Here is a 21,658-nt window from a genome sequence, read left to right on the forward strand (position 1 = left end):
AAACACTTAAAAATTATAATTAACATGGTCTTATCACATTCAAATGTTGGGTTTAGCCGTTGGGGTAGGCTAATAAGCGGTTTTACTGTTTAAAATACATTATTCAATGGAGACTCTTGTAAACCACCAATACTAACATGTGTGTGTGTGTGTGTGTGTGTGTGTGTGTGTGTGTGTGTAAGCACGCTCAAGGCCCATTAAGAGTTTGAGAGTGTCTGTGTACTCTGATTATTTGCAGTAGCTCCTCTATTTTCTGCACAGGCCCTGGGAATCTTTCCAACTGGCTTTATTAACACAGAGCAGCCGAGTCCCTGACCTCACGATCACGATACCATGGGAACAGCAGCGGGACGGAGAGGTGGGAGCCGCTGGAGAGGGCAGGAGGAAGGAAAGGGCTTGAGGGAAGGTGAACCAGGGCCAGGATGAAGGAAAAGATAGTGAAGAACTGCACAAGAGCAGATATATTTGGTATCTGAGGGGAGGCGGTGCACCATTCTTTTATAGACAAAACACATTGTTGCACTTTCATAGTACAGATTAAGACCAGACACTTCATGTGAACTGGATAACAATCAAAATTGGAATGTCTATTTTTGTATTCAGAATTTGGTAAATATTGTGAGGTACAAGGAAAAAACGAATTGTTGTATAATAAAAAGTTTCTTTAATCAGGCAAAAACCTTCAGAATAGAGATATAACTCAGGTTTGGTGTGCTGCTGAAGTGGAGATTTATGGTCCAAAATATATTTATTGGGTTTTATTTGAACTACAGAACGAAATACATCAATTAAAACTAAAAGACAAATGGTTAAAATGTGAAAATAAATACGAAGAGTTTAGATGCAAAAACCTCTAAATGCCATCTAAAATTTTCTTCTAAAAGGAGTATTTTTATCAGTCTCCTGTGTGTATGTTTAGTAATATCCCTTTTATGGCAAAGAATAAGTCCTTTTCCTGTTCTTTAAAGTAAAATATCTCAACCTAAACAAAGAAGCCTAAGAAAAAAAAAACATATATTCGATGGAAACTTCAGATGGCACTTTGAGGTTTTCACATCTGAACTCTTCATTTGTAAATAAATTACATAAAATCAAATAATAACAGTACATAATTAAACAATAAACTAATAATAACAATGTTCAGTGCAGTTTTGTAAATTGCATTTCACAGCTTTCCAGTGTTACTGGTTAAATCAATGTGTTACTTAGTGCTGAAACAATACAGGAAGACACCAACAAGGGTTTGAAAGCTCAAACATCAAAAATGTTGCATGGTCCACCTGGTTGAGTAAGTGTTGAAAGGGGATCCATATTTTATAATAATCTTGTAATTTGCCTTTAACAGCGCATGTCAGCTTCTCCAGGGCAAGATTGCTAGTCATTTCTTTAATCCAATGGCTACAGGATGACCTTTGAGTTTTTTTTTCCAATTTAAAGCAATAACACGCTTCACTTGGAGTAAACTCAAATCTAATAGTTTGTGTTTGCTTGTGTTCAGATCCAGATTTACAGGGTATTTATGAAATAAACATAATTTGAGAACCAAATGTATATTTTCTTCAGTTAATTTTATTCCAGGACAGATGAACATTTCAAAGTGTATTTGTAGGTTGCTTCACATTAATCACAGCCAGAATCTCAACATTGTCAGGTGCTTAGAAAAACAGATTTTCCCACCTATAACCTCTCTTCTTGAAAGGTTGATGTCTTTACAATCAACTTAAATGCAGAGTCTCAGACAAAAGGAAATTGTCAAAACTCATGAGCTGCATTGTAATAGTAATTGTTATAAATCTTAATAGTGATTAAAATTTCAGTCTTAGAATGTTTCGTTGGCTGCTGTTTTTTTGGAATCGGTCATTTCTGTGCAACCAAAAATATTTCATTTACTAATTTCCTTCTATTGTGCGAGTCTGTCAGAACTGAAAGGTCTTAACAACTTCAGCAATGTGAAATAGTTCCAGCTGAAACAGAATTTTAATTAAAGAGTTTTCATTTAGTGATCAGTTTCACAAATGGCTTACTACTCACTGTAAACAAATGGCTGGAAAGGAGCAGCTGAAACGCCAAACTGTCAAACTGACGTCATCAGAGCTGGAATGCCATTCCTGAGTGGAAGCACATTCTCAAATTTTAGTCCTTTATCAGGTGAGGAATCAGATATGGTAACTTCATTTACATTGATTACAAGCTTTGTGTAAAGGTGCTGCATGTACATTTTTACTGTTCCATATAAAAACAGCATAATATGATAGCAGTTATTTAAGAAACATGCAAATTTAACATACTTGTTTATCTGAAAAAACAATGCTAAAGTTATTCTCTTTTGAAACTGTTCAGTGTCAGAATGTCTGTCTTTGTTTTGATCTGTGTAACCATAGCCAGTTTACCCAATTATGCTTTGGTTCCCTAGGTGCTTACCCCAATACTCAAACCTCTTACCTTCACCCTTTTAAACTGCACCTTTAAGTTATAAAAGTTTAAAAATCTTGTAATACACTACAATAACACACAATAGTATTTCAATGACTGAAGATTGCGAAGACAAACTTTTTTTTTTTCTGTGGATTAGTTGTTGATTTAAATTCAGTATGAGAACTGCAATATGTTCTAAAGAAGTTTACCTTAACCTCCTCCGTACACATATGACACTTTCTCACCAGCATATGTTGCTTTACTTGTTAAAAAAGTTATTACTGTTGTGTTTACAGTTATTATCTAATATAAACCAGGCTTTAATCACTGTTTTTAGATTCAGGTGCCAGTTGGAAACATCATTGGAAGTTTTAGAAGAAGTTCTGCTGATTTCAACTCAGTTTGTTCAAGCTTCAGTTTTAAAAGACACATTAATCATGGCTGCACACCAGAACAAACAGTGTTTAGAAGGATTGTGTATGTTTTTCTCTCTTGCTTCATCTGAAGGGGAAATATAGGTCTCATGTCAAGAACTGGCTCTAATGTGTTACTTGCTCTATCCTCACTCCCATATTAACAGAATGCAACAGATAATAACCACCCAGGAGCAGCTTCTGCAAACACACACACACACACACACACACACACACACATTTCCATGGAATATTCTGAAAGTGCTCTGAGGAAGGGAGGATACTGAAAAGTATTTAAAGTGTGCTCTGTAACTTCACTGCTGCCTTTGTGAGTGTGTCAAAGGCTTTGCTCTGTGTGTGTGACTACCATTCACAACCTGTCAGTTGTTACAGAGAAAGACGAATAAAGGAGGGAAAGCAAAGGGAAAAGACCAGAACAGATGAAGAGGGTTGGAGAACTTGAATAAAGCCTGTTTGTTGTGTTATAGCCTACCCTCACCGGCCACTTTATTAGGTACACCTAACTAGTATCGGGTTGGACCCGTTTTGCCTTCAGGACTGGCTTAATCTCTCGTGACATAGATTCCACAAGATACTGTAAATATTCCTCAGAGATTTTGGTCCATATTGACATGATAGCTTCACACAGTTGCCGCCGGCTACATATTCATGATGCGAATCTCCCGTTCCACCACATCCCAAAGGTGCTCTATTGAATTGAGTTCTGGTGACTGTGGAGGCCATTTGAGTACAGTGAAGTCATTGTCATGTTCAAGAAACCAGTCTGAGATGATTCGCACTTTATGACATGGCACCTTATCCTGCTGGAAGTAGCCATCAGAAAATTGGTACACTGTGGTCATAAAGCGATGGACATGGTCAGCAACAATGCTCAGGTAGGCTGTGGCGTTGACATGATGCTCAGTTGGTGCTAATGAACCCAAAGTGTTCCAAGAAAATATCCCCCACACCATTAAACCACCACCATCAGCCTGAACTGTTGATACAAGGCAGGATGAATCCATGATTTCATGTTGTTGATGGCAAATTCTGACCCAACCATTCGAATGTCGCAGCACAGTTCAATAGTATCTGGATGCAGCCTTTATGATGCAAGCTGAGACTGCATCACTCAGCGATGCAATGTCAGACACAATGCACTCAAATGGAGCTAGTGACGTCACTGTGACGGGTAGGGTTAGGGGTGGGGTTAGGTGAGCCCATTAAAAAGCATTGGATGCAGCCCAGATTGCACTGCACCAGGTCTGCAGCCAGACCCATCTCGCACAATTTGAGATTTATCAGACCAGGCAACGTTTTTCCAATCTTCTATTGTCCAATTTTGGGGAGCCTGCTGTAGGCTGCTGCTGTTTTTTGTAACCTCCTGTTCTTAGCCAACAGGAGTGGCACGCAGTGTGGTCTTCTGCTGCTGTAGCCCTTCGCCTCAACTTTTGATGTGTTGTGCATTCGGAGAAGATTCTCTTCTACATACCTCAGTTGTAACGAGTGGTTATTTGAGTTACAGTTGCCTTTCTATTAGCAGAAACCAGTCTGGCCATTCTCCTCTGACCGCTGGCATCAACAAGGCATTTGCGCCCACAGATCTGCTGCTCACTGGATATTTTCTTTTTTTTTACCATTCTCTGTAAACCCTAGAGACGGTTTTGCGTGAAAACCTCAATAGATCAGCAGCTTCTGAAATACTCAGACGATCCCGTCTGGCACCAACAACCATGCCACGTTCAAAGTCACTTAAATCACCTTTCTTCCCTATTCTGATGCTCTGTTTGAACTGCAGCAGATCGTCTTGACCATGTCTGCATGCCTAAATGGACTGAGTTACTGCCATCTGATTGGCTGATTAGAAATTTGATTTAACGAGCAGTTAGACAGGTTTACCTAATAAAGTGTATATACTTTCTTTCTATTTGTAGTAAGTCGATATAAACAATGGACAGAAATAGTTTCTTCACATGTAAAACCTATACTTGGCATTTTTGGCTGGGTTCAACGAACAACTGACATGACATTACACAAGGGATGACCAGACTGTGTTCATAACAGCCTTTTTTATGTTTTCCAGAGCTTTTCACCACTCCACATAAAAACTGAAGGCAGCTGCTGGAGATCCCACAACAGCCTTTCTATTTTTAGAGCTAGATAATTTCATTACAGAGGGAAACAGGGGTTGGAATTTGCTCGAACTGGTGAATACAGACTACTCTTGTGTTGTCTGCCCTGTGACAATTATGCATGGATAGATTTAAACTAAACTCAGTCATTGCCTAATACTATTGTGTGACCTCTAAGCATAAAATACCTGATACGTCATATTGGTTTCGTCAGGTTGTCCTCTAGTGCCACCTCCTGTCCATTCATGGACACTGCAACAACAAGAGAGGGAATAGCTCGGGTGAGCGGTCATGATTATAATTTCTATTGCCATTCTCAAAGTTGAGAAAAGAATTCATAATGTCAATATCAGTTTTTAAGTGAAACAATTCATTAAATTTATATAGGCCTAATAGTTAACCCCCTAATTAAGATATTTGGTGGTCCAAGTACCAAAAGGAGAGAGAAACCTATTGTATTTGTGCTGATTTCCTTCTTTTTACAATTAGTATTCTTTTTATGTACCTTAAAGGTGTCAAAAAAGTCAAAATAATTTCTTTAATTTTTTAAAAGCAAAAGTCCATGGTTTAAGATACATTTATTTTATTTTTTAACTTTTATTTTCAAATTTACCGATATTTTAAGAAAACTGAGAAACATTGTAACTTACCGTGGTCTCTAGATTTGAACCGTATTGAACATAAAATATTTGTCTTCACGCTCCCTCCTCCTCTCCCTCTCCTGAACGCCCGTGACCCGTGACCTTCCTCTAAGGTTCTTCCTTCTGCGCACGCGCACAACGCCCACTGTGAGCCCAGTAGAGCCAAGATGGCGGCGGTGGTGGAGAATGTTGTCAAGCTGTGAGTATTTTTCGTCCTTATTTGGATACATATGAGATTCCAATGTTTAGATTTAATATCTAACTTTGATGTACTAATACAAAGTGACAGGCTTTTATGTTACTCGCTTAAAGACATCTAAAGACACGTGTTTGACAAGGTTATTTGAGATCTGAGTAAGTTAGCTGTACTAGCAGCTGCTGTGTCCCGCTGGTATGAATGTCTCACATAGCTTCCGTCTTTCTGTATGACTAGGAAACAAAGCATGTAGGAAGCGTTTCTGTCCCCTTTATCGGTTGGTGTGTAAACGTATCGCAGAAGCCATGTTGAGGTGCTTAAAGTGTTGTTTTAGTTGTTTATTAACTTAGTGATGTTGGTTATTCTGGTCGTCAATCGTGGCAGCACCAGCTGTCAGTTTTATTGAGTTGTAGTTCAGATGTGTGGATCTGGCCCATGACACTTATTTTAGAGCAGGTTGCAGGTTTACCCGACGCAGTTCTTACTGTAGTAGTTTGTTCTGCCAGAAACACATTTGAAGTACACATATGGTCTAACTTTGTCAACTTGCCTAGTTTGTTTTATCAGGTTTTCCACATCACTGTTTTGAAACCAGGAAGTGCTGTCGTGAAGTTTAATTGTGTAAAATGTATGTATGACTCTATTTAAACAAAGAATTTCTAAAACAATGAGCGTTAAAGTAAGGCTAGTGAAATGGTGATTTATTAACTTTAAACTGTTTTTGACCAGAGTTTGAGAAGCGTGGCAGCTCTCTACTTCCTTATTCAACTTCAGCCTTTTTCTAAAAGTTGAGTAAGTTACAAGTCAGCATAATTTCAATGATAATGTATACAACAAGTGAAATGAAATTTGCACATTAAACATGGTCACTTTTACCCATAGTGTCAAAGCTTACTGTTAGTATAACTGGCTGTAAACAATATTGTACTTTGAAAGTCTTTGGCTGACTAGCATCCCTATTTGTTACAAGATCCATATTTACAATTTGCAAAGGATAGTTTTCTGATAATATAATATTAAAAATAAAACCTGAATGTGTGAATATAAAACCAACTTTCCCTCAATTAGTTTAGCAGTTTCAGTCACTGAATTGGCAACCCTATTTCCTCTTTATTAACATCTGCCATTATAATCTTATCACATGTGCTCAAGCGAAAGGAGTTGCTGTTGGTACTCTATTTAATAAACGCCTCAATACGGTGAGATGTAGTTATACCCAGCAAACAATTTTGTTTAATAAACGTCAAATAGACATCTAAACATAGACAGCTTGGCTAGAACAAGGTTAAACTTGGGCTGTCAGTGAAAATCTAATAGACATCTAAGAATAGCCCAAAACTAGACTAGTCGTCAAATAGACAGATTAGACAGACTTTGTGTAGCCATTCAATTCTGTTTATTTAATGACTAGACTAGCTTTGACATATTCTCAGTTGTCTATTAGATTTTCACTGACAGCCCAAATTTAGTCTTGTTTTTGCCAAAATGACTGTTTAGATGTCTATTAGACAACTTTTAAACATCTTTTAAAAACAATAAAAGCTTGCTGGGGAATGTGATTTATCTTTCTCCCAAACCAGTGAACAGCAACCAAAATCACTCTAAAACATTGGATTAAAGCAATGTTCAATACAAAAATGTTACAAAAATCCAAGTTGTAGATTTGCAATAAGACTAAGTTTTCATTTTAGCATTGTATGTGTTAGCATGTCTAGCATTATATATTTAGACCTGCTTGGTGTTGAGGTCTTTGGTTGAAAAGTAAATTGGAAAAGCTAAAATGTACTTCACTCATCACTGTTTACATTTCTGCATTTATAGCGACTTTTACATGGTCTCTAATCCAATATGGAGCATGTAAAAAGGGAGTAACTTGCTTCTCTGGAATGAATCAGTGTTCATTGATATTTACATTGGGTCACTAAAGTACTGGACGTTAACATTTCATTTAGTTCTGTTCATTCAAGGTAGATCTTAATAGCAGGTGTTAACATGGTTTTAGTTGCTGGTTGGTGGAATGCGAATCCCCATTGAGCGAGTGTCTTTGAAGCTGCAGCTCTGGGTTTGGCGTCTTGGAGGCGGTTGATCATCTCAAGGCTGTTTTGTTGTCTGGGCTGTAAACCCCTTGCAGCTCTTGCTTCTAACACAGCAAAGCTTTAAGCTTTTGTTTCATCCTCTGTGACATCAACGCCCGTCTGTGCTCTAATCTCCCGGGCTTTAGCTCGCCTGTGCTCTCGCCGGGGCTCTTAGTGGTTGCCGGGGCGACAGGCGGCAGCAGCACCTGCTAAGTGGCTGGAGTGAGAGAGTTACAATGACTGGGCTTTATGCCCGCAAGACCTCCTGCTGCACACACACATACACACACACATACACACACACAGAGGGTAAGCTGAACAGGGCTGAGCTGGTTTCAGGGCACCACTGTGGGTAGGGTGTGTGTTGACAAACTATCACAGAAGATGGCTGCGCTAGAGTCTGTGTGAGTTTCAGAAAGCACCTCTTGTTGGGTTTTGAATTGATTCAGGGTGCTTTGCTTATTGTGAGCCTCTGTTTTTCTGTCTGTAGGCTGGGTGAGCAGTATTACAGGGACGCTCTGGAGCAGTGTCACAACTATAATGCCCGTCTGTGTGCAGAGAGGAGCGTGAGGATGCCCTTCCTCGACTCTCAGACCGGTGTCGCCCAGAGCAACTGCTACTTCTGGATGGAGAAACGACACAGAGGACCAGGTGGGGCAAACTCTCTGACAGCGTTTCATTTATTGTGCAGTCAAGATATGATATAAATAAATAAATATAAATAAAGCGTCATGGTGGCACAGTGGGATACACGATCGCCTCACAGCAAGAAGGTCGCTGGTTCGAGCCCCAGCTGGGTCAGTTGGTGTTTCTGTGTGGATTTTAAATGTTCTCCCCGCATTCGTGTGGGTTTCTTCCAGGTGCTTCGGTTTCCCCCTCAGTCCAAAGACATGCGTTATAGGTCAATTGGGTAAGCTAAATTGTTCTTAGTGTATGTATATAAATGAGAGTGTATGGGTGTTTCTAAAGTGATGGGTTGCAGCTGGAAGAGCATCCGTTGTGTAAAACATATGCTGAATAAGTTGGCAGTTCTTTCCACGGTGGCAACCCCAGATTAATAAAGGGACTAAGCCGAAAAGAAAATGAATGAATGAATGAATATAAATAAATAAATATGCTTGCTTACAAACTAAAAAATAAACATACACAAGTAAAGTAAGTGGTAAGAACACAGCATTTGATCATAGTATTGTATTCGTTTGCATGACAATTATAATTTGCCATTGTTTTTATTAATGTAACGCTTAGATTACTGTAAAGCAAACAACCTTCCAGTATTAAACATAAAAAACAGAATTGGTTTATGTTAGAATTACATTTCAATTTCTATTTTAAACTCCTTCTTTAGTATGACTTTAACAGACTGAACAAACTGGAAATGAAGTTTTTAACATTACAAAAAGTGGAACCCAAGAGCTACACTGACTTTTTTGCAGTCACACAAGACTTTTATAGTCCAGACTAAAGCTGTTACGAACTTATCAAAATGTGTCTTGATTTGATCTTTTTTAAGTAGTTTACTTTATTTTTTAAAAACTAAACTATTTGATACAAAAACAATGAAATCTCTTGCTTGTTGACATAAATATTGAAATCATTGGAGGAAGAACTCTTAGTTCAGTCAATAGATTAGTAATAAAGTAAGAACTCAGAAACAATTATACAAATATATTTAAGACATCAAAATAATAATATTTAAAGTGTGCTTCAGTAATATCTGATTTGCAGTAGATTGCAGTAGCATTTTGACATGATTTTTGTGGCATTTCTTTTATTGTTCATTGAAGTATGATAAAGACTCCTGTATACATCAAGCGAAATCAAAGAACGAGCTGAAGTGACAATTTCGAACAAAATAATAAAATGAAGTTTGTTTTGAATTCATTTCGGCAGTTGGGCAGTTTTCACCAAAGCAATCTTATGGGGTATTAGTTTTGTCTCCTAAACACCTTTGAACTTTTATTGACGATTACTACCTGATGATTATACAATCAGTGGGTGTGCTCTGGAACTCCAATGCCTTTGATGTGCAATATTCATTTATTCATTTATTATTCTTCTCTCCCAGATTAGTTTGTTGATTGGAGAAAAGTATTCAAAACAACAACACTAGCAACATGAATACACTGGAGAGTTTAGTAGGAGAGTTGGTACCGATGTTTTAGTACCTATTCAATTTAAATAATTTTGAAAACTTGATGAAGGTCACACACTGGACAAGAAGCCCACCTTATCATGTCTTTTCTATGAGTTTTCACACACCGGAAGCACAATTTATTGTCTGTCAAAGCAATTAAAAAAAAATGTGTAAAGATATGATGTGCCACAGGGGTGCTTGTCATGGAGATGCCTGTTTACCGGATGTTTATAAAACTGTTCTTTTCTTTCAACCGCTTTAATTGTTGTGTTTAGGGGGTAGAGGCGAGCAGGGAGACACACCTACAGCCTTGCAAACAGTAGCTCAGGGGTGTTTGAAATCATTATAACATCACACTGGGATTTCAAACTCGATTGCAGAATGAAAAGAACTTATTTTGAAATATACCAAGGCCTTCAGATGTAAAAAAAAAAAAAGTTAAAATTATTAGGTCAGTTCATTAACAACATGTAGTTCAATGAAAGGATATAGTTTTCATCTTTATTGTGTCTTCCTTCCCAAAGGTGTTGCTCCAGGTCAGCTGTACACATATCCAGCACGGCGCTGGAGAAAGAAGAGGAGAGCCCACCCTCCAGATGACCCTCGTCTGTCCTTCCCATCTCTAAAGACCGGTATGCAGACACTACACTTACTTCACTGATTGTTAGGAAGAGTAAAGAGAGGCTTTGTGTGATTGTGTTTATAAACACATGTTCTGAGTGTTTTGATGACATTTCTGTCCATCTCTGTGCAGTTGCCAATGGATGTGAATGTGCGTGTGTATGTTTCAGAGCTGGATCTGGGGATTAAGAAGGATGTTTTCTCCAGTGATGGTAGCAGCTTAGAGGCCCTTTTGAAAGGAGAGCCAGTGGATAAAAGATCTGGATTGGAGCTTCGCACGACAGAAGAGGAGCCCAGCTCTACTGAGTTCTCTACCGGGGGACTGAACTCTAGCAGCAGGGTCCGAAAGGTACTGAGAACACTTATGTTGATTTGGATTGGTGGCGTTCTACTTCTTTTTTTAATATAGACATCACCTTCTTTTAATTTCTTTCTTTGTGTGTAGAGAATTTTGGAACCAGATGATTTTCTTGATGATCTAGATGATGAAGATTATGAGGAAGATACTCCAAAGAAACGTGGAAAAGGCAAAGGAAAGGTGAGATCTCATCAATTTTCCTTCTTGAACAGATAGGGGACTTAAGAGGATGTTTTGTCACAGCTGCCAAATGCCAGTGAATTTACTGGCCCAAATTTCTTAACAGCCTTGGTTTGCTGAAAAAAGCAAAACAAATGAAGCAAACATTTCTCATTTTAATTATTATGTGTGCCAGATAGAATCTGCAGACTTTATTGCTAATCCTGTGCTGAGTTTGTTGAAAACTCTGTGTAGTTATGCAGAATAATTTTAGCAGCTGAAAACATAAATAAAGCAAGAAGTATGAAAAACAGAATCTAGTATACACATAATTACAAAAGTTGAATGATGTTTGAATATTTTCTGTGGATTTCTGTGGGCACAGTGTGGGCTTAATTTTTTATATATAATAATAATAATAATAATAATTATTATTATTATTATTATCAAGACATGACCAGGTTGAACATACGAGATATAGAATCGGACCCTCAAGATATTACAGAACGTTTTAATTCAGGAAATATTTTAGGTGAAATGTTTAAAAAGGTGCCTTTTAAAGCAATTTTAGGATATTTATCTTTAATCAAACTAAACGATTGTATACGACTCGTTTCAGAGTTGTTCCTATTTAAATGTTTCTTGTACAATGTATGTTAAGAAACTGATATGATTGTTTGTTATAAATTGTATATTTTGTATAGGTTTTGCCATGAATATAGCCAATGCTGCTGATATGTCATTAAAATATGAATAAATAATAATAATAATAATTATTATTATATGCCACATTCTAGGGCATTGTTGAATTAATCGGAATAAAACTGGGCAACTGGTATTTTTTGTTTGCCAAGTGTTATTTTTAGGCCATGTTTACATGCATAATCTTCTCAATGAAACACTTCGAAAAGTTTAATTTATGATGAATGTTATGGTTTGACAGGGACGTGGTGTCAGCAGTGCTCGCAAGAAGTTGGAAGCAGCAGCTGCTTTGGAAGATCGGGACAGACCGTACGCTTGTGACAGTGAGTCATATACGGCATTTAAGGAAACCACATGACTCAGCCGCTGACCTCTCAGTGATCTCATCTGGAGACTTTTTTTTTGCTATAAAAAGGCTGAGCTATACTGTAATCTGTGTCACTTTTTTTCAGCATAGTTGTCATATTGAGCTTCAAACCAAGAAAGCTTGCTTAATAATAGCAGGTTGTCTCTAATTTGACATGCTGAACTTAAGAATTATTTCAAAATCAGCACTTTCTTGTTTATTTATAAAAGTCAGAAGTATAAAAACATGACAAATACAGATTTTTATTGAAAACACTTACAACAGCCTACTCTTTTATTCTGTACGTTTTGGTTTTACCAGAGGATGGTTTATATTTGATGTCTAATCTGTTTTAGGTTTTGTGTTGTTTTGTATTCTCTGCACTCGTCTCTACCCTTAAATGTGTCATGATACGGTGATGCAGGTGTTCTTTAAGTTTATTTCTCCTGATTCCTGTTGTCAGTCTGTGAGTCTTTCTGTCTCTTTTTCTCTCTTTTTCTTTCTCTCTTTCAGACACTTTCAAACAAAAGCATATTTCAAAATCTTCTGAAAGAGGTACATTGCTCTCTGTCTCTCACTATCTCTCGGTCTAGTCTTCCCTTGCCTCCTTCTCTTTGTCTTCTCCTTTCCCACCCGCCCATACCTTCGTGTTTCTTCTTTGTTATTTTGTATGCATTGCAAATTTGATTTGTGCTTGACAAGAACTGAATTTACATTTGAAATGAGGGGTTAATGATGTTGAAATATTTCTGCAAGAAGAATTGCCTGAACAGTGTTAAGTGTGACAGCAGCTTCAGGGGAAGACATTTGTTTCCACAGAATTCATTTTTCCCCCTTTTCCAAACAAGCTGTCTGCCTCCAGGCCATGCGAAATGTTTAGACACGTTCAAGCGGGTTGTTGGTGGCAGCATGAATCAATACAAACTCCCTGAGTTTGCTTTTCATAATGAGCTGATTGAAAAGCACTTTTTTTCTATTTTCAATGACTCTTTTACTAACAATTTACTGGCATGCATTTTAGATTCGCCATCTGTAGGGCAATGAAAAACTACACTGCTGTACACCCATAAATATTTTCTAAAAGTCTGCAGTTTAACAGTACCATTTGAAATATTGTTGCATTTCAAAGTAACTGATTTCTGTTGTAATATACTTTTAAATGTAATTTAATTTGTTTAATTATAACTTTTAAAGGTATTTTAAAACCAATTTTTCCTTTGTACATATAGTGTGCAGTTCTATTTAAAACCTGTTTGAAATTTGGTCAAAAATCAAGTGTACAGGCGATTGAGTAATCATCAGAAAAGGTCTGAAGAGGAGAAATCACCTGTAGAAACCTAAATTGGCCATTTCTGCCATTTAAAAAAGCAAACAAACGAAGATACTTAGAAAAATAGCCCACAGTTCATTTGTAACCAAACATTGTTTAAACTACATATTGCTTTTCTATATCTCCCTGCATTATTCTCCTCTCTTTGTCCCTCATTACCTGCTTTGTGTTGTTTATTTCTAGTTTGTAAGTTGATGCTTTTAATATTCATACTTCTCTTCAGGTTTCTTTTTTTTATTTTTGTATTATAGAGCCTCTGCTTTTGAATTGTCAAAGTATTGGTCCACTCCCATTCCTGCAACTGTGTGATCCTCACTCTTTTAAAGGCATGGTTCACTCAAAAGTGAAAATGATGTCATCATGCACTCAACAAGCTGTTCCAACCAAAAGACTTAAGAGAAGGGGTGTCCAAACTTGGTCCTGGAGGGCTGAACACACCTGCCAGGAAGTTTCTATTATAGACCATTTCAATTGGGTCATGTATTTGGCCCTTGAACATTTCCTGCTTGTTCTCAAACTATTTTATAACTGTAACAAGAAGCAATCATAACTTCATGTTAAAACAGCTATCATAGCATTATCTATCAATATGTGTCTCTTTTTGGATTCTCGGAAGCTATAGAAATAAAAAAACACAAAACAGGAAATATGTTGGGACCATTGTTTTTGTTAACATCCCTCAAAATGGTCTATATCTAGTAAGAGATTGATTAGCTGGTTCAGGTGTGTTTGATTAGGGTTGGAGCTAAACTCTCCAGGACACCGGCCCTCCAGGACCAAGTTTGGACACCCCTGCTTTAGAGAGTTAACCCTAAAGCTGCAGTCACACTGGACTTTTCTCCCCATAGACTTCCATTCATACGCACGCGAATGTGCATCATACGCATCGGAAATGCAAGCTTGTGTGTCAAGTTTTGCAGATCGCTGCTTTGTAAAGTTCAAGCTTGGTGAACTTAGACCTGGGAAATCGCATGACATTACTGCGTGAGACCAATCGTGGATCAAAACATGACCTCTCTGTACAGAAATGTAAAATATTGACCAATTTCTCACTTTTTTTAAACGTCTAATCATCTCGTTTAATCCTGCCCCTTTTCGCAGCGCCGTACGACAGAATTTTGCAAACGTAAACTCGTGTGACCGCAGATAGATAGAAGTTAACTAACAGAATTACCAAGCTACTCTTGTCCTTACAATCAAGCTGAATGTAGACCACAGCCAGCCAGAATTTGGCACCATTTAATTCCACAGAATAAGGGGGGGGAATTGTTTCTAGTAAGGGTGTTGGAACAACACAGCTTGAGTCAATGACAGAATGTTCATTTTGTAGTGAACTATTTGTACTGTTTAAATGAAACCTCCTCATAAACATGTAAAGAAAGGCAATTCTAGAGGATCAGGAGTGAATGGATGGATTTACGACTTCTCAGTTTTCCAATGGCAAGCATGTGGGCATGAGAAATGAGTGCATGCATGAGAGGAGCGTTTGGTGTGAAGCTGACATGCCCCGTGCTCTTCGGTACAGAGGATGATTCAATGCATATGACCACTGCAGGCACTTATAATCTGTCGTTGTGCTCTGTGTATATGTGTGTAGTCTGTGGAAAGCGCTATAAGAACAGGCCTGGTCTCAGTTATCATTATGCCCACTCTCACTTGGCCGAGGAGGAAGGAGAAGAGAAAGACGAGATGGACATTCGGGAACCAACTCCACCCCGGCAGGACGAACCCAAGAGTAAGCCATTAATCACGCTTGTTGTTGCTGCTGCAAAGACACTTGTAGTCAAATGAAGAGGAGCCATTAAACTTAGTGTCGCTTTGAGTGGCATGAAATATCTTTACCCGATACACTGCCACTGATTGTCTGTAACTAGCTGGCATAGTGTTGTGTACTTAAGTATTGACAATATGGCTTTATTTCAAAGTGTAACTGCCTGCTGCCTTCTAAGGCAGCTTTCTAAATGAAAGCTAATATAGAGTTCACTACATTGAAGCAAGCTAGGTTCTAAAGAGATGTCTTGGGAGTGTTTTGAATTGTTGAATGGTATGGAATATGTTTTTAAGGTGTGTTGGCTGTTCTCTTTCTTTCGGTCAGCTCCTAGAAAAGGCCCAGATGGTCTGGCTCTTCCGAACAACTACTGTGATTTCTGTTTGGGAGATTCCAGCCTGAACCAGAAAACCGGCCAATCAGAGGAGCTTGTGTCCTGCTCAGACTGTGGCCGTTCTGGTATAAACAATACAACAAAAACCCCACACATTATTTAACCTGGTAGTTTTTTTTTGATCTTTCTAAGCATTAATCATTGACCTGCTTTCTGTTTTTAGGTCACCCTTCATGTCTTCAGTTCACTCCTATCATGATGGCTGCTGTGAAAACCTATCGCTGGCAGTGCATTGAGTGCAAGTGCTGTAATATTTGTGGAACATCAGAAAATGATGTGAGTCTGTTTTGCACTCAATTTGCATACAATTTGAATTACAAATATTATCACTAGAGCTGTGTTAAATTCGCTTGAGAAACATAAATTCAAAGCATTTTGGACATTTTCAAAATGCTTTGCTATTCTCTCTTTAATGGGTTCCTAGCAGATTTTTTTTTAACAGGAGATTTAAAGGAGTGCTTCACTAAGTGTCATACTCTGCTTGCATCCATTTCCTTACAAATACCACTTGAACCTAAAATAATAGTTAATGCAATTAGGAAAGGTTTAAGCGAGTTAAGAGTCCATAGTGAGCTGTGTTCGTATTAATGTTGAGACATGAAAGCCAACTCCCTTAACTCGAACATGGCCGAACACAATCTCTCTTCCTCTTTAGCATTTCAGTGTAAGCCTAAAAACTAGCATAGAGAACCATCTTCTGGTTAAAACTAAGCTCAGGATTGATTCGAAAAAGAATCATTCATTCATTCATTTTCTTTTTCGGCTTAGTCCACTTATTAATTTGGGGTCGCCACAGCGGAATAAACCACCAGCTTATCCAGCATATGATTTACGCACAGGATGCCCTTCCAGCTGCAACCCATCTCTGGGAAACATTCATACACACTCATGCACTACGGACAATTTACCCTACCCTATTTACCTGTACCGCATGTCTTTAGACTGTGGGGGAAACCGGAGCACCCGGAGGAAAACCACGCGAACACAGTGAGAGCATGCAAAAATTCCACACAGAAACGCCAACTGACCCAGCCAAGGCTCGAACCAGCGACCTTCTTGCTGTGAAGCGACAGCACTACCTACTGTGCCACCGCCTCGCACAAAAGAGAATAGTGATGCATTTTTAAAGTCTCAGAACTGTTTTATTTTTTAGACAACACTATAATTATCACAATTAGTAACGAAATGTAAAATCTCCTCAGGGAAAATAGTTCCCTTGTTTCATTAAACAACTTTTACCTGTTATATTATCAATGATGTAATCTTGTATGCTTTGCCACAGGATCAGCTGTTGTTCTGTGATGACTGTGATCGAGGTTACCACATGTACTGCCTCTCTCCCCCAATGTCTGTACCTCCTGAAGGTAAAACAACATTACGGTAGTAGTTCCATAAACAAAAGATATACTCACCGGCACTTTATTAGGTACACCTTACTTGTACCGTGTTGGACCTTTTTTTTTTAACTTCAGAACTGCCTTAATCCTCCATGGCATAGATTCAAGAAGGTTCTGGAAATATTCCTCAGAGATTTTGGTCCACACTGACATGATAGCTTTACGCAGTTGCTGCAGATTTATCGGCTGCACATCCATGATGCGAATCTCCCGTTCCACCACATCCCAAAGGTGCTCTATTGGATTGAGATTTGGTGACTGTGGAGGCCATTTGAGTACAGTGAAGTCATTTGGTCATAGAGGGATGGACATGGTCAGCAACAATACTCAGGTAGGCTGAGGCATTAACAGGATGCTCAATTGGTACTAATGGGCCCAAAGCGTGCCAAAGAAATATCCCCTACACCATTACACCACCAGCAGCCTGAACCATCGATACAAGGCAGGATGGATTCATGCTTTTATGTTGTTCATGCCAAATTCTGACTCTACCATCTGAATGTCGCATCAGAATTTGAGACTTATCAGACCAGGCAATGTTTTTCCCAATCTTCTATTGTCCAATTTTGGTGAGCCAGTGCAAACTTTAGCCTCCAGTTCTTAGCTGACAGGAGTGGCAAACAGTGTGGTCTTCTGCTGCTGTAGCCCATCTGCCTCAATTTTTGACATGTTGTGCATTCAGAGATGCTCTTTTGCATACTTCAGTTGTAAAAAGTGGTTATTTGAGTTACGGTTGCCTTTCTATCAGCTGAAATCAGTCTGGCCATTCTTTTCTGAACTCTGGCATCAACAAGGCATTTGCACCCACAGAACTGCCGCTCACTGGATAGTTTCTCTTTTTCGGACCATTCTCTGTAAACCCTAGAGATGGTTGTGCGTGAAAATCCCAGTAGATCAGTAGTTTCTGAAATACTCAGACCATCCCGTCTGGCCCCAACTACCATACCACGTTCAAAGTCACTTAAATCACCTTTCTTCCCCATTCTGATGCTCAGTTTGAACTTCAGCAGATCGTCTTGACCATGTCTACATGCCTTACTGTGTAATTGGCTGATTAGAAATTTGCGTTAACGAGCAGTTGGACAGGTGTACCTAATAAAGTGGCCGGTGAGTGTATATTTATTAAGCAAGCTAGGACTGAATAATAAAAAAATTAATAATAATTTGAGTTTTGCTATGCATCTCCATTTAGTGCAAAACATTCTAAGATATATCAATATTGTATGCTTTACAGGAAGTTGGAGTTGTCATCTGTGTTTGGCCCTCTTGAAAGAGAAAGCCTCCATATTCCAGAAGCAGAATGCACCGCCCCTGTGATGGTCCTCTCAGGAAGACAGACCCTCTTTCTCATAGTTCCTTCCAAGATTTGTTTGGTTTAAGCAAACAAAATGGGTCGAACTGAAGTTTTAATGGAAGAGAATAGGGACAAGCACCTCGCAGACACAAATGGAGGCAGAGAAAGAGAGAAGTGAGAAAAATGATGCCCTTCTTCTCTTATTGCTCTCTCTCACATCTCAGCAGGTTTGATCTCAGTATGACTGTTACACAGTTCCAAGTTTCAAACTTCCCTTGCTCTTTGTTTTCAACTATTATTCCTGACAAATAACATAATTCTTCCAAACTTCAAAACCCATCAGACACACTACTGAGCCTTTCAGTAGTACTTACATGGAGGAAGTCGCTATGAGAATAATATGACTCTTTTTGAGTTCCTGCTCATATTAGACCTGATATTTCCACTTGTTTATGCAAACACTGTTTAACAAAGCAAAAAACAAAAAATAACAAAAACAAAAATAAACTCAGCTTATAACCGCCAAAATGAATAATGCATACTCTGCCATATCCAAAATACTCTGTACCGACACTGTGCTTATCACAAAGAGGAATAGTTGAAACCAATCAGCATGCCAATGCTTGTTCATAATAAGCAAAATAGCAAAAGAAAGATGTGTTTTTGTATATTTATATATTTGTATAGCATATAAAGGTGTGTTGTATTTAAGATCTTAAACAATAGAAATGGTTCATTATTATAACGGGAGTTGCTTGGGGAGTCTTTTTGTTTTTCCTAATAATTGCATCTGCTTATGCCACTGAAGCACAGAGTCTAGCAGTCAGTGTGTGAGCTCTTTACTAACTAACGGGTTTGTGGTGCAGGTGAGGGTAGTGGTTTTAAATGATATTTTTTATATTGTTTTTAATTTTTGCAATTTTAGGGAACACTTAATGTGTTCAGAATTTGTTTAATGTTGTCAAAGGTGGTTATTTAAGACATCAGGGAACGCAATGAGTAAGAGAACGCTGAAATAGAAAAACATTACCCAGAAACTGTAATACACTTTAAAAGTTTTTTGAGACGGTGAGACGGTTAGAATAATGTATAACAGACCAAACAGAGATCCCACAATTGGCAAAGAGATGTCAGAATTTGACGTTGAGTATCAAATTCTTGATAAATTCTATGAAATTGATTTCATTGTGGTTTAACTAAAAGAGTTATTTCCTTAAGCTGACATTTCTTTTGGCATATATTTGTATATTAATGTTTTAGCAAAACAAGCCAAAACAAAGTTGTCATCTTATACTCGCAAACCTGTAAGGAGATTTCATGAGAGCATTTTGACTTCCATTGAAGTTCTTAATATCTTGGGATTTCTACTAAAGTATATGTTACACATACAGTTGCCAACAATTGTAGTGAACCAAAGTTTTCACCAAAATTGTCCCCAAACAACACCAATTTATGTCTTAGGACATTTTTGATCAACTTTTTAAAATCAACTTGAAATGTTGACTGCTGTAGTTGTTACAAAATAAGAGTGAGTAAACGATGACAGATTTTGTGTAAGCTACCCTTTTATAAGGATTAAGTAATAGCAGAGGAGATCTTTGTGAACGAATTTAAGTGACCCAGTGCTAAACTCCGTACTAAGCAGATGAGCAAAATTTGCCGGAGCTTAGTTTGTCTTCCTAGAGCAAGCTGAGGCAGATATACAGCCTGCTTCAAATGCTCGCCTATTTCCCTGTCTTCTATTGCCATTTACCTTCACAATCCAGCCAAAACTTCCTTTGTTTAGAGAATAAATCTAGAGCAGTGCATGGAGCTGGCTCTTTCAGCCCTGTTCTTTGTAAATGTATACTGAATGAAGAAATGAATTGACCTGCGTTGGGTTCTGTGTACTCTGTAAGTCTTCAGTTTCAAAATAACCACAGACCTCCATAAAGGTTTAGGCTTCTATCAGATACTGATACATTAATTATTGCTCATGGCATTCATAATATGTACAGGACCTTATCATTGTTTTATTTTTCATTCTCAGTTTAGTTACTGCATGTTTACCTTACATGGTCATTTATACATAATACATAACACATAACACTCACTCTGTTGTATTTTCACAGTAACAGCATAGTAGAGGATTATGGGAAATCTGATAACTTAGCGTTATGTTACAAGCCAACTAACTATTATTAAAATAATTAGCAGTTGTAACCATTTACCTGAATTGTTCCAAAATGACTAGCAAGTGGCCATTCTTTTTTATCTTTTCTTTATTTTCTTTTTTTTAAAGATTGTTTGTTAGGTTGTTTTGGGGGTTTATTCTTGTTTTGGTGTATGGTACACTTTTTTTTTTCCCCCAAGAAAAATAAAAGTCACAAACCATGTATGACATTTTTGTACTGTTCATCACTGCTTGATCACTTGGGCACTATCAGAACATACAGAACATGTAGATTGTTTTTGAACACCAGTCGGCACACCTCTATTTCATTTACTGTAATGAGTGTTCATATATTAAAGAGATATTGAGATTACAAATGTCCCATAGTCTTTTGACATATTAGCGGCCTTTGTACCATCAAAGGGTTAGTTCACCTAAAAATGAAAATTTTAAAATCCCAGAGACATTAGCTTCCTCATCCTCCATAGACAGCAAAACTCACCATATACCTTCAGAGTTTCAATCTGAATATTATCAAATTATGAGAATAGTTTTGTGTGCACAAAACAAATCTTTATTCAAGTTTTTTTCTATCCAATGTTAGTATAGTGCACCTGTTCACTAGAGTGTTTTTTTTATTATTATTATTATTTTTTATTTGTGTCGCACTCAATTGTGCGTGATGTATTACCTCAGATGCGCATGTGCTTTGTTCTAAATGGAGAAGTCGTACATGGGCATCCGGGGGGTTTTGTTGATGCACAGTACTCATTAATGTGCGCAATATACTGACACTGAGAAAAAGAAACTGTTGAATAAAGTCTTTTTTTGTTTGTTTGTTTATTTTATGAATGTACAAAATCATTCTCATAGATTGATAGTATTTCAATTTACCCACTTTGTTACCTTTCTGGACCTTGAATGAGTCAGAAACCATGCTGTCTATGGAGGTTGAGGGAGCTCTCAGATTTCACTTAAAATATCATAATTTGTTTTTCAAAGATGAATAATGGTCTCACGGGTTGAGTATTTAAATCATAATTTAATTTTTGGGTGAAATCATTTAAACCATCCTACAAGTTTCACAACCGAAAATGCAATCATCATTATAAACAAACTGTTTAGTTT

At 37.8% G+C, this 21,658-nt stretch overlaps 1 protein-coding gene and 1 long non-coding RNA gene across 19 annotated transcripts in view; one reads left to right on the forward strand and one right to left on the reverse strand.

Annotated features, from left to right (window-relative positions):
- LOC141385560 (uncharacterized) overlaps nt 1-5,996 on the reverse strand; it is a 6,861-nt gene extending 865 nt beyond the window's left edge. Inside the window, exons 1-3 of one of the 2 annotated variants that reach the window (XR_015491511.1) lie at nt 5,611-5,996; nt 5,149-5,212; nt 1-2,108 (exon numbers count right to left, since the gene is read on the reverse strand). The exon at nt 1-2,108 is cut by the window's left edge and continues 865 nt beyond it. This is a non-coding gene — a long non-coding RNA (uncharacterized LOC141385560). Of the gene's footprint in view, nt 3,030-5,148; nt 5,213-5,610 lie in introns of both variants that reach the window. The other variant, XR_015491512.1, reaches the window with a different exon arrangement.
- On the forward strand, nt 5,749-20,907 carry dpf2 (double PHD fingers 2). Of its 17 annotated transcripts, none has more exons than XR_015490154.1 (13): nt 5,749-8,276; nt 8,363-8,523; nt 10,534-10,641; nt 10,801-10,979; nt 11,076-11,168; nt 12,091-12,172; nt 12,709-12,750; nt 15,123-15,260; nt 15,621-15,752; nt 15,851-15,963; nt 16,970-17,051; nt 18,319-19,338; nt 19,504-20,758. XR_015490154.1 is itself a non-coding variant. In XM_087251814.1 (12 exons), the coding sequence occupies exons 1-12, from the start codon at nt 8,257-8,259 to the stop codon at nt 18,399-18,401; spliced, it is 1,233 nt and encodes a 410-aa protein (XP_087107940.1). In that variant the 5' UTR covers nt 5,749-8,256; the 3' UTR covers nt 18,402-20,758. The 17 variants fall into 17 exon arrangements, 10 of the variants coding, with proteins under 10 accessions (XP_087107940.1, XP_087107942.1, XP_087107939.1 ...); XR_015490158.1 differs by having other exon boundaries at nt 5,749-5,800; nt 10,764-10,979; XR_015490153.1 differs by having other exon boundaries at nt 5,749-5,800.
- Nucleotides 20,908-21,658: the final 751 nt, after the last annotated feature.

The sequence above is a fragment of the Danio rerio genome, chromosome 5 (genome assembly GCF_052040795.2).
Source record: "Danio rerio strain M-AB ecotype USA chromosome 5, GRCz13ab, whole genome shotgun sequence".
Taxonomy (NCBI): Eukaryota; Metazoa; Chordata; class Actinopteri; order Cypriniformes; family Danionidae; genus Danio; species Danio rerio.

What these genes read in the sequence shown, in the direction of transcription:
- dpf2 (XM_087251813.1), top strand. Translation starts at nt 5,769, where the DNA reads ATGGCGGCGGTGGTGGAGAATGTTGTCAAGCT. An exon ending in GTGGAGAATGTTGTCAAGCT is followed by an intron (nt 5,801 to 8,362) that starts GTGAGTATTTTT and finishes TTCTGTCTGTAG; the next exon opens with GCTGGGTGAGCAGTATTACA. An exon ending in CTCAGACTGTGGCCGTTCTG is followed by an intron (nt 15,753 to 15,850) that starts GTATAAACAATA and finishes TTCTGTTTTTAG; the next exon opens with GTCACCCTTCATGTCTTCAG.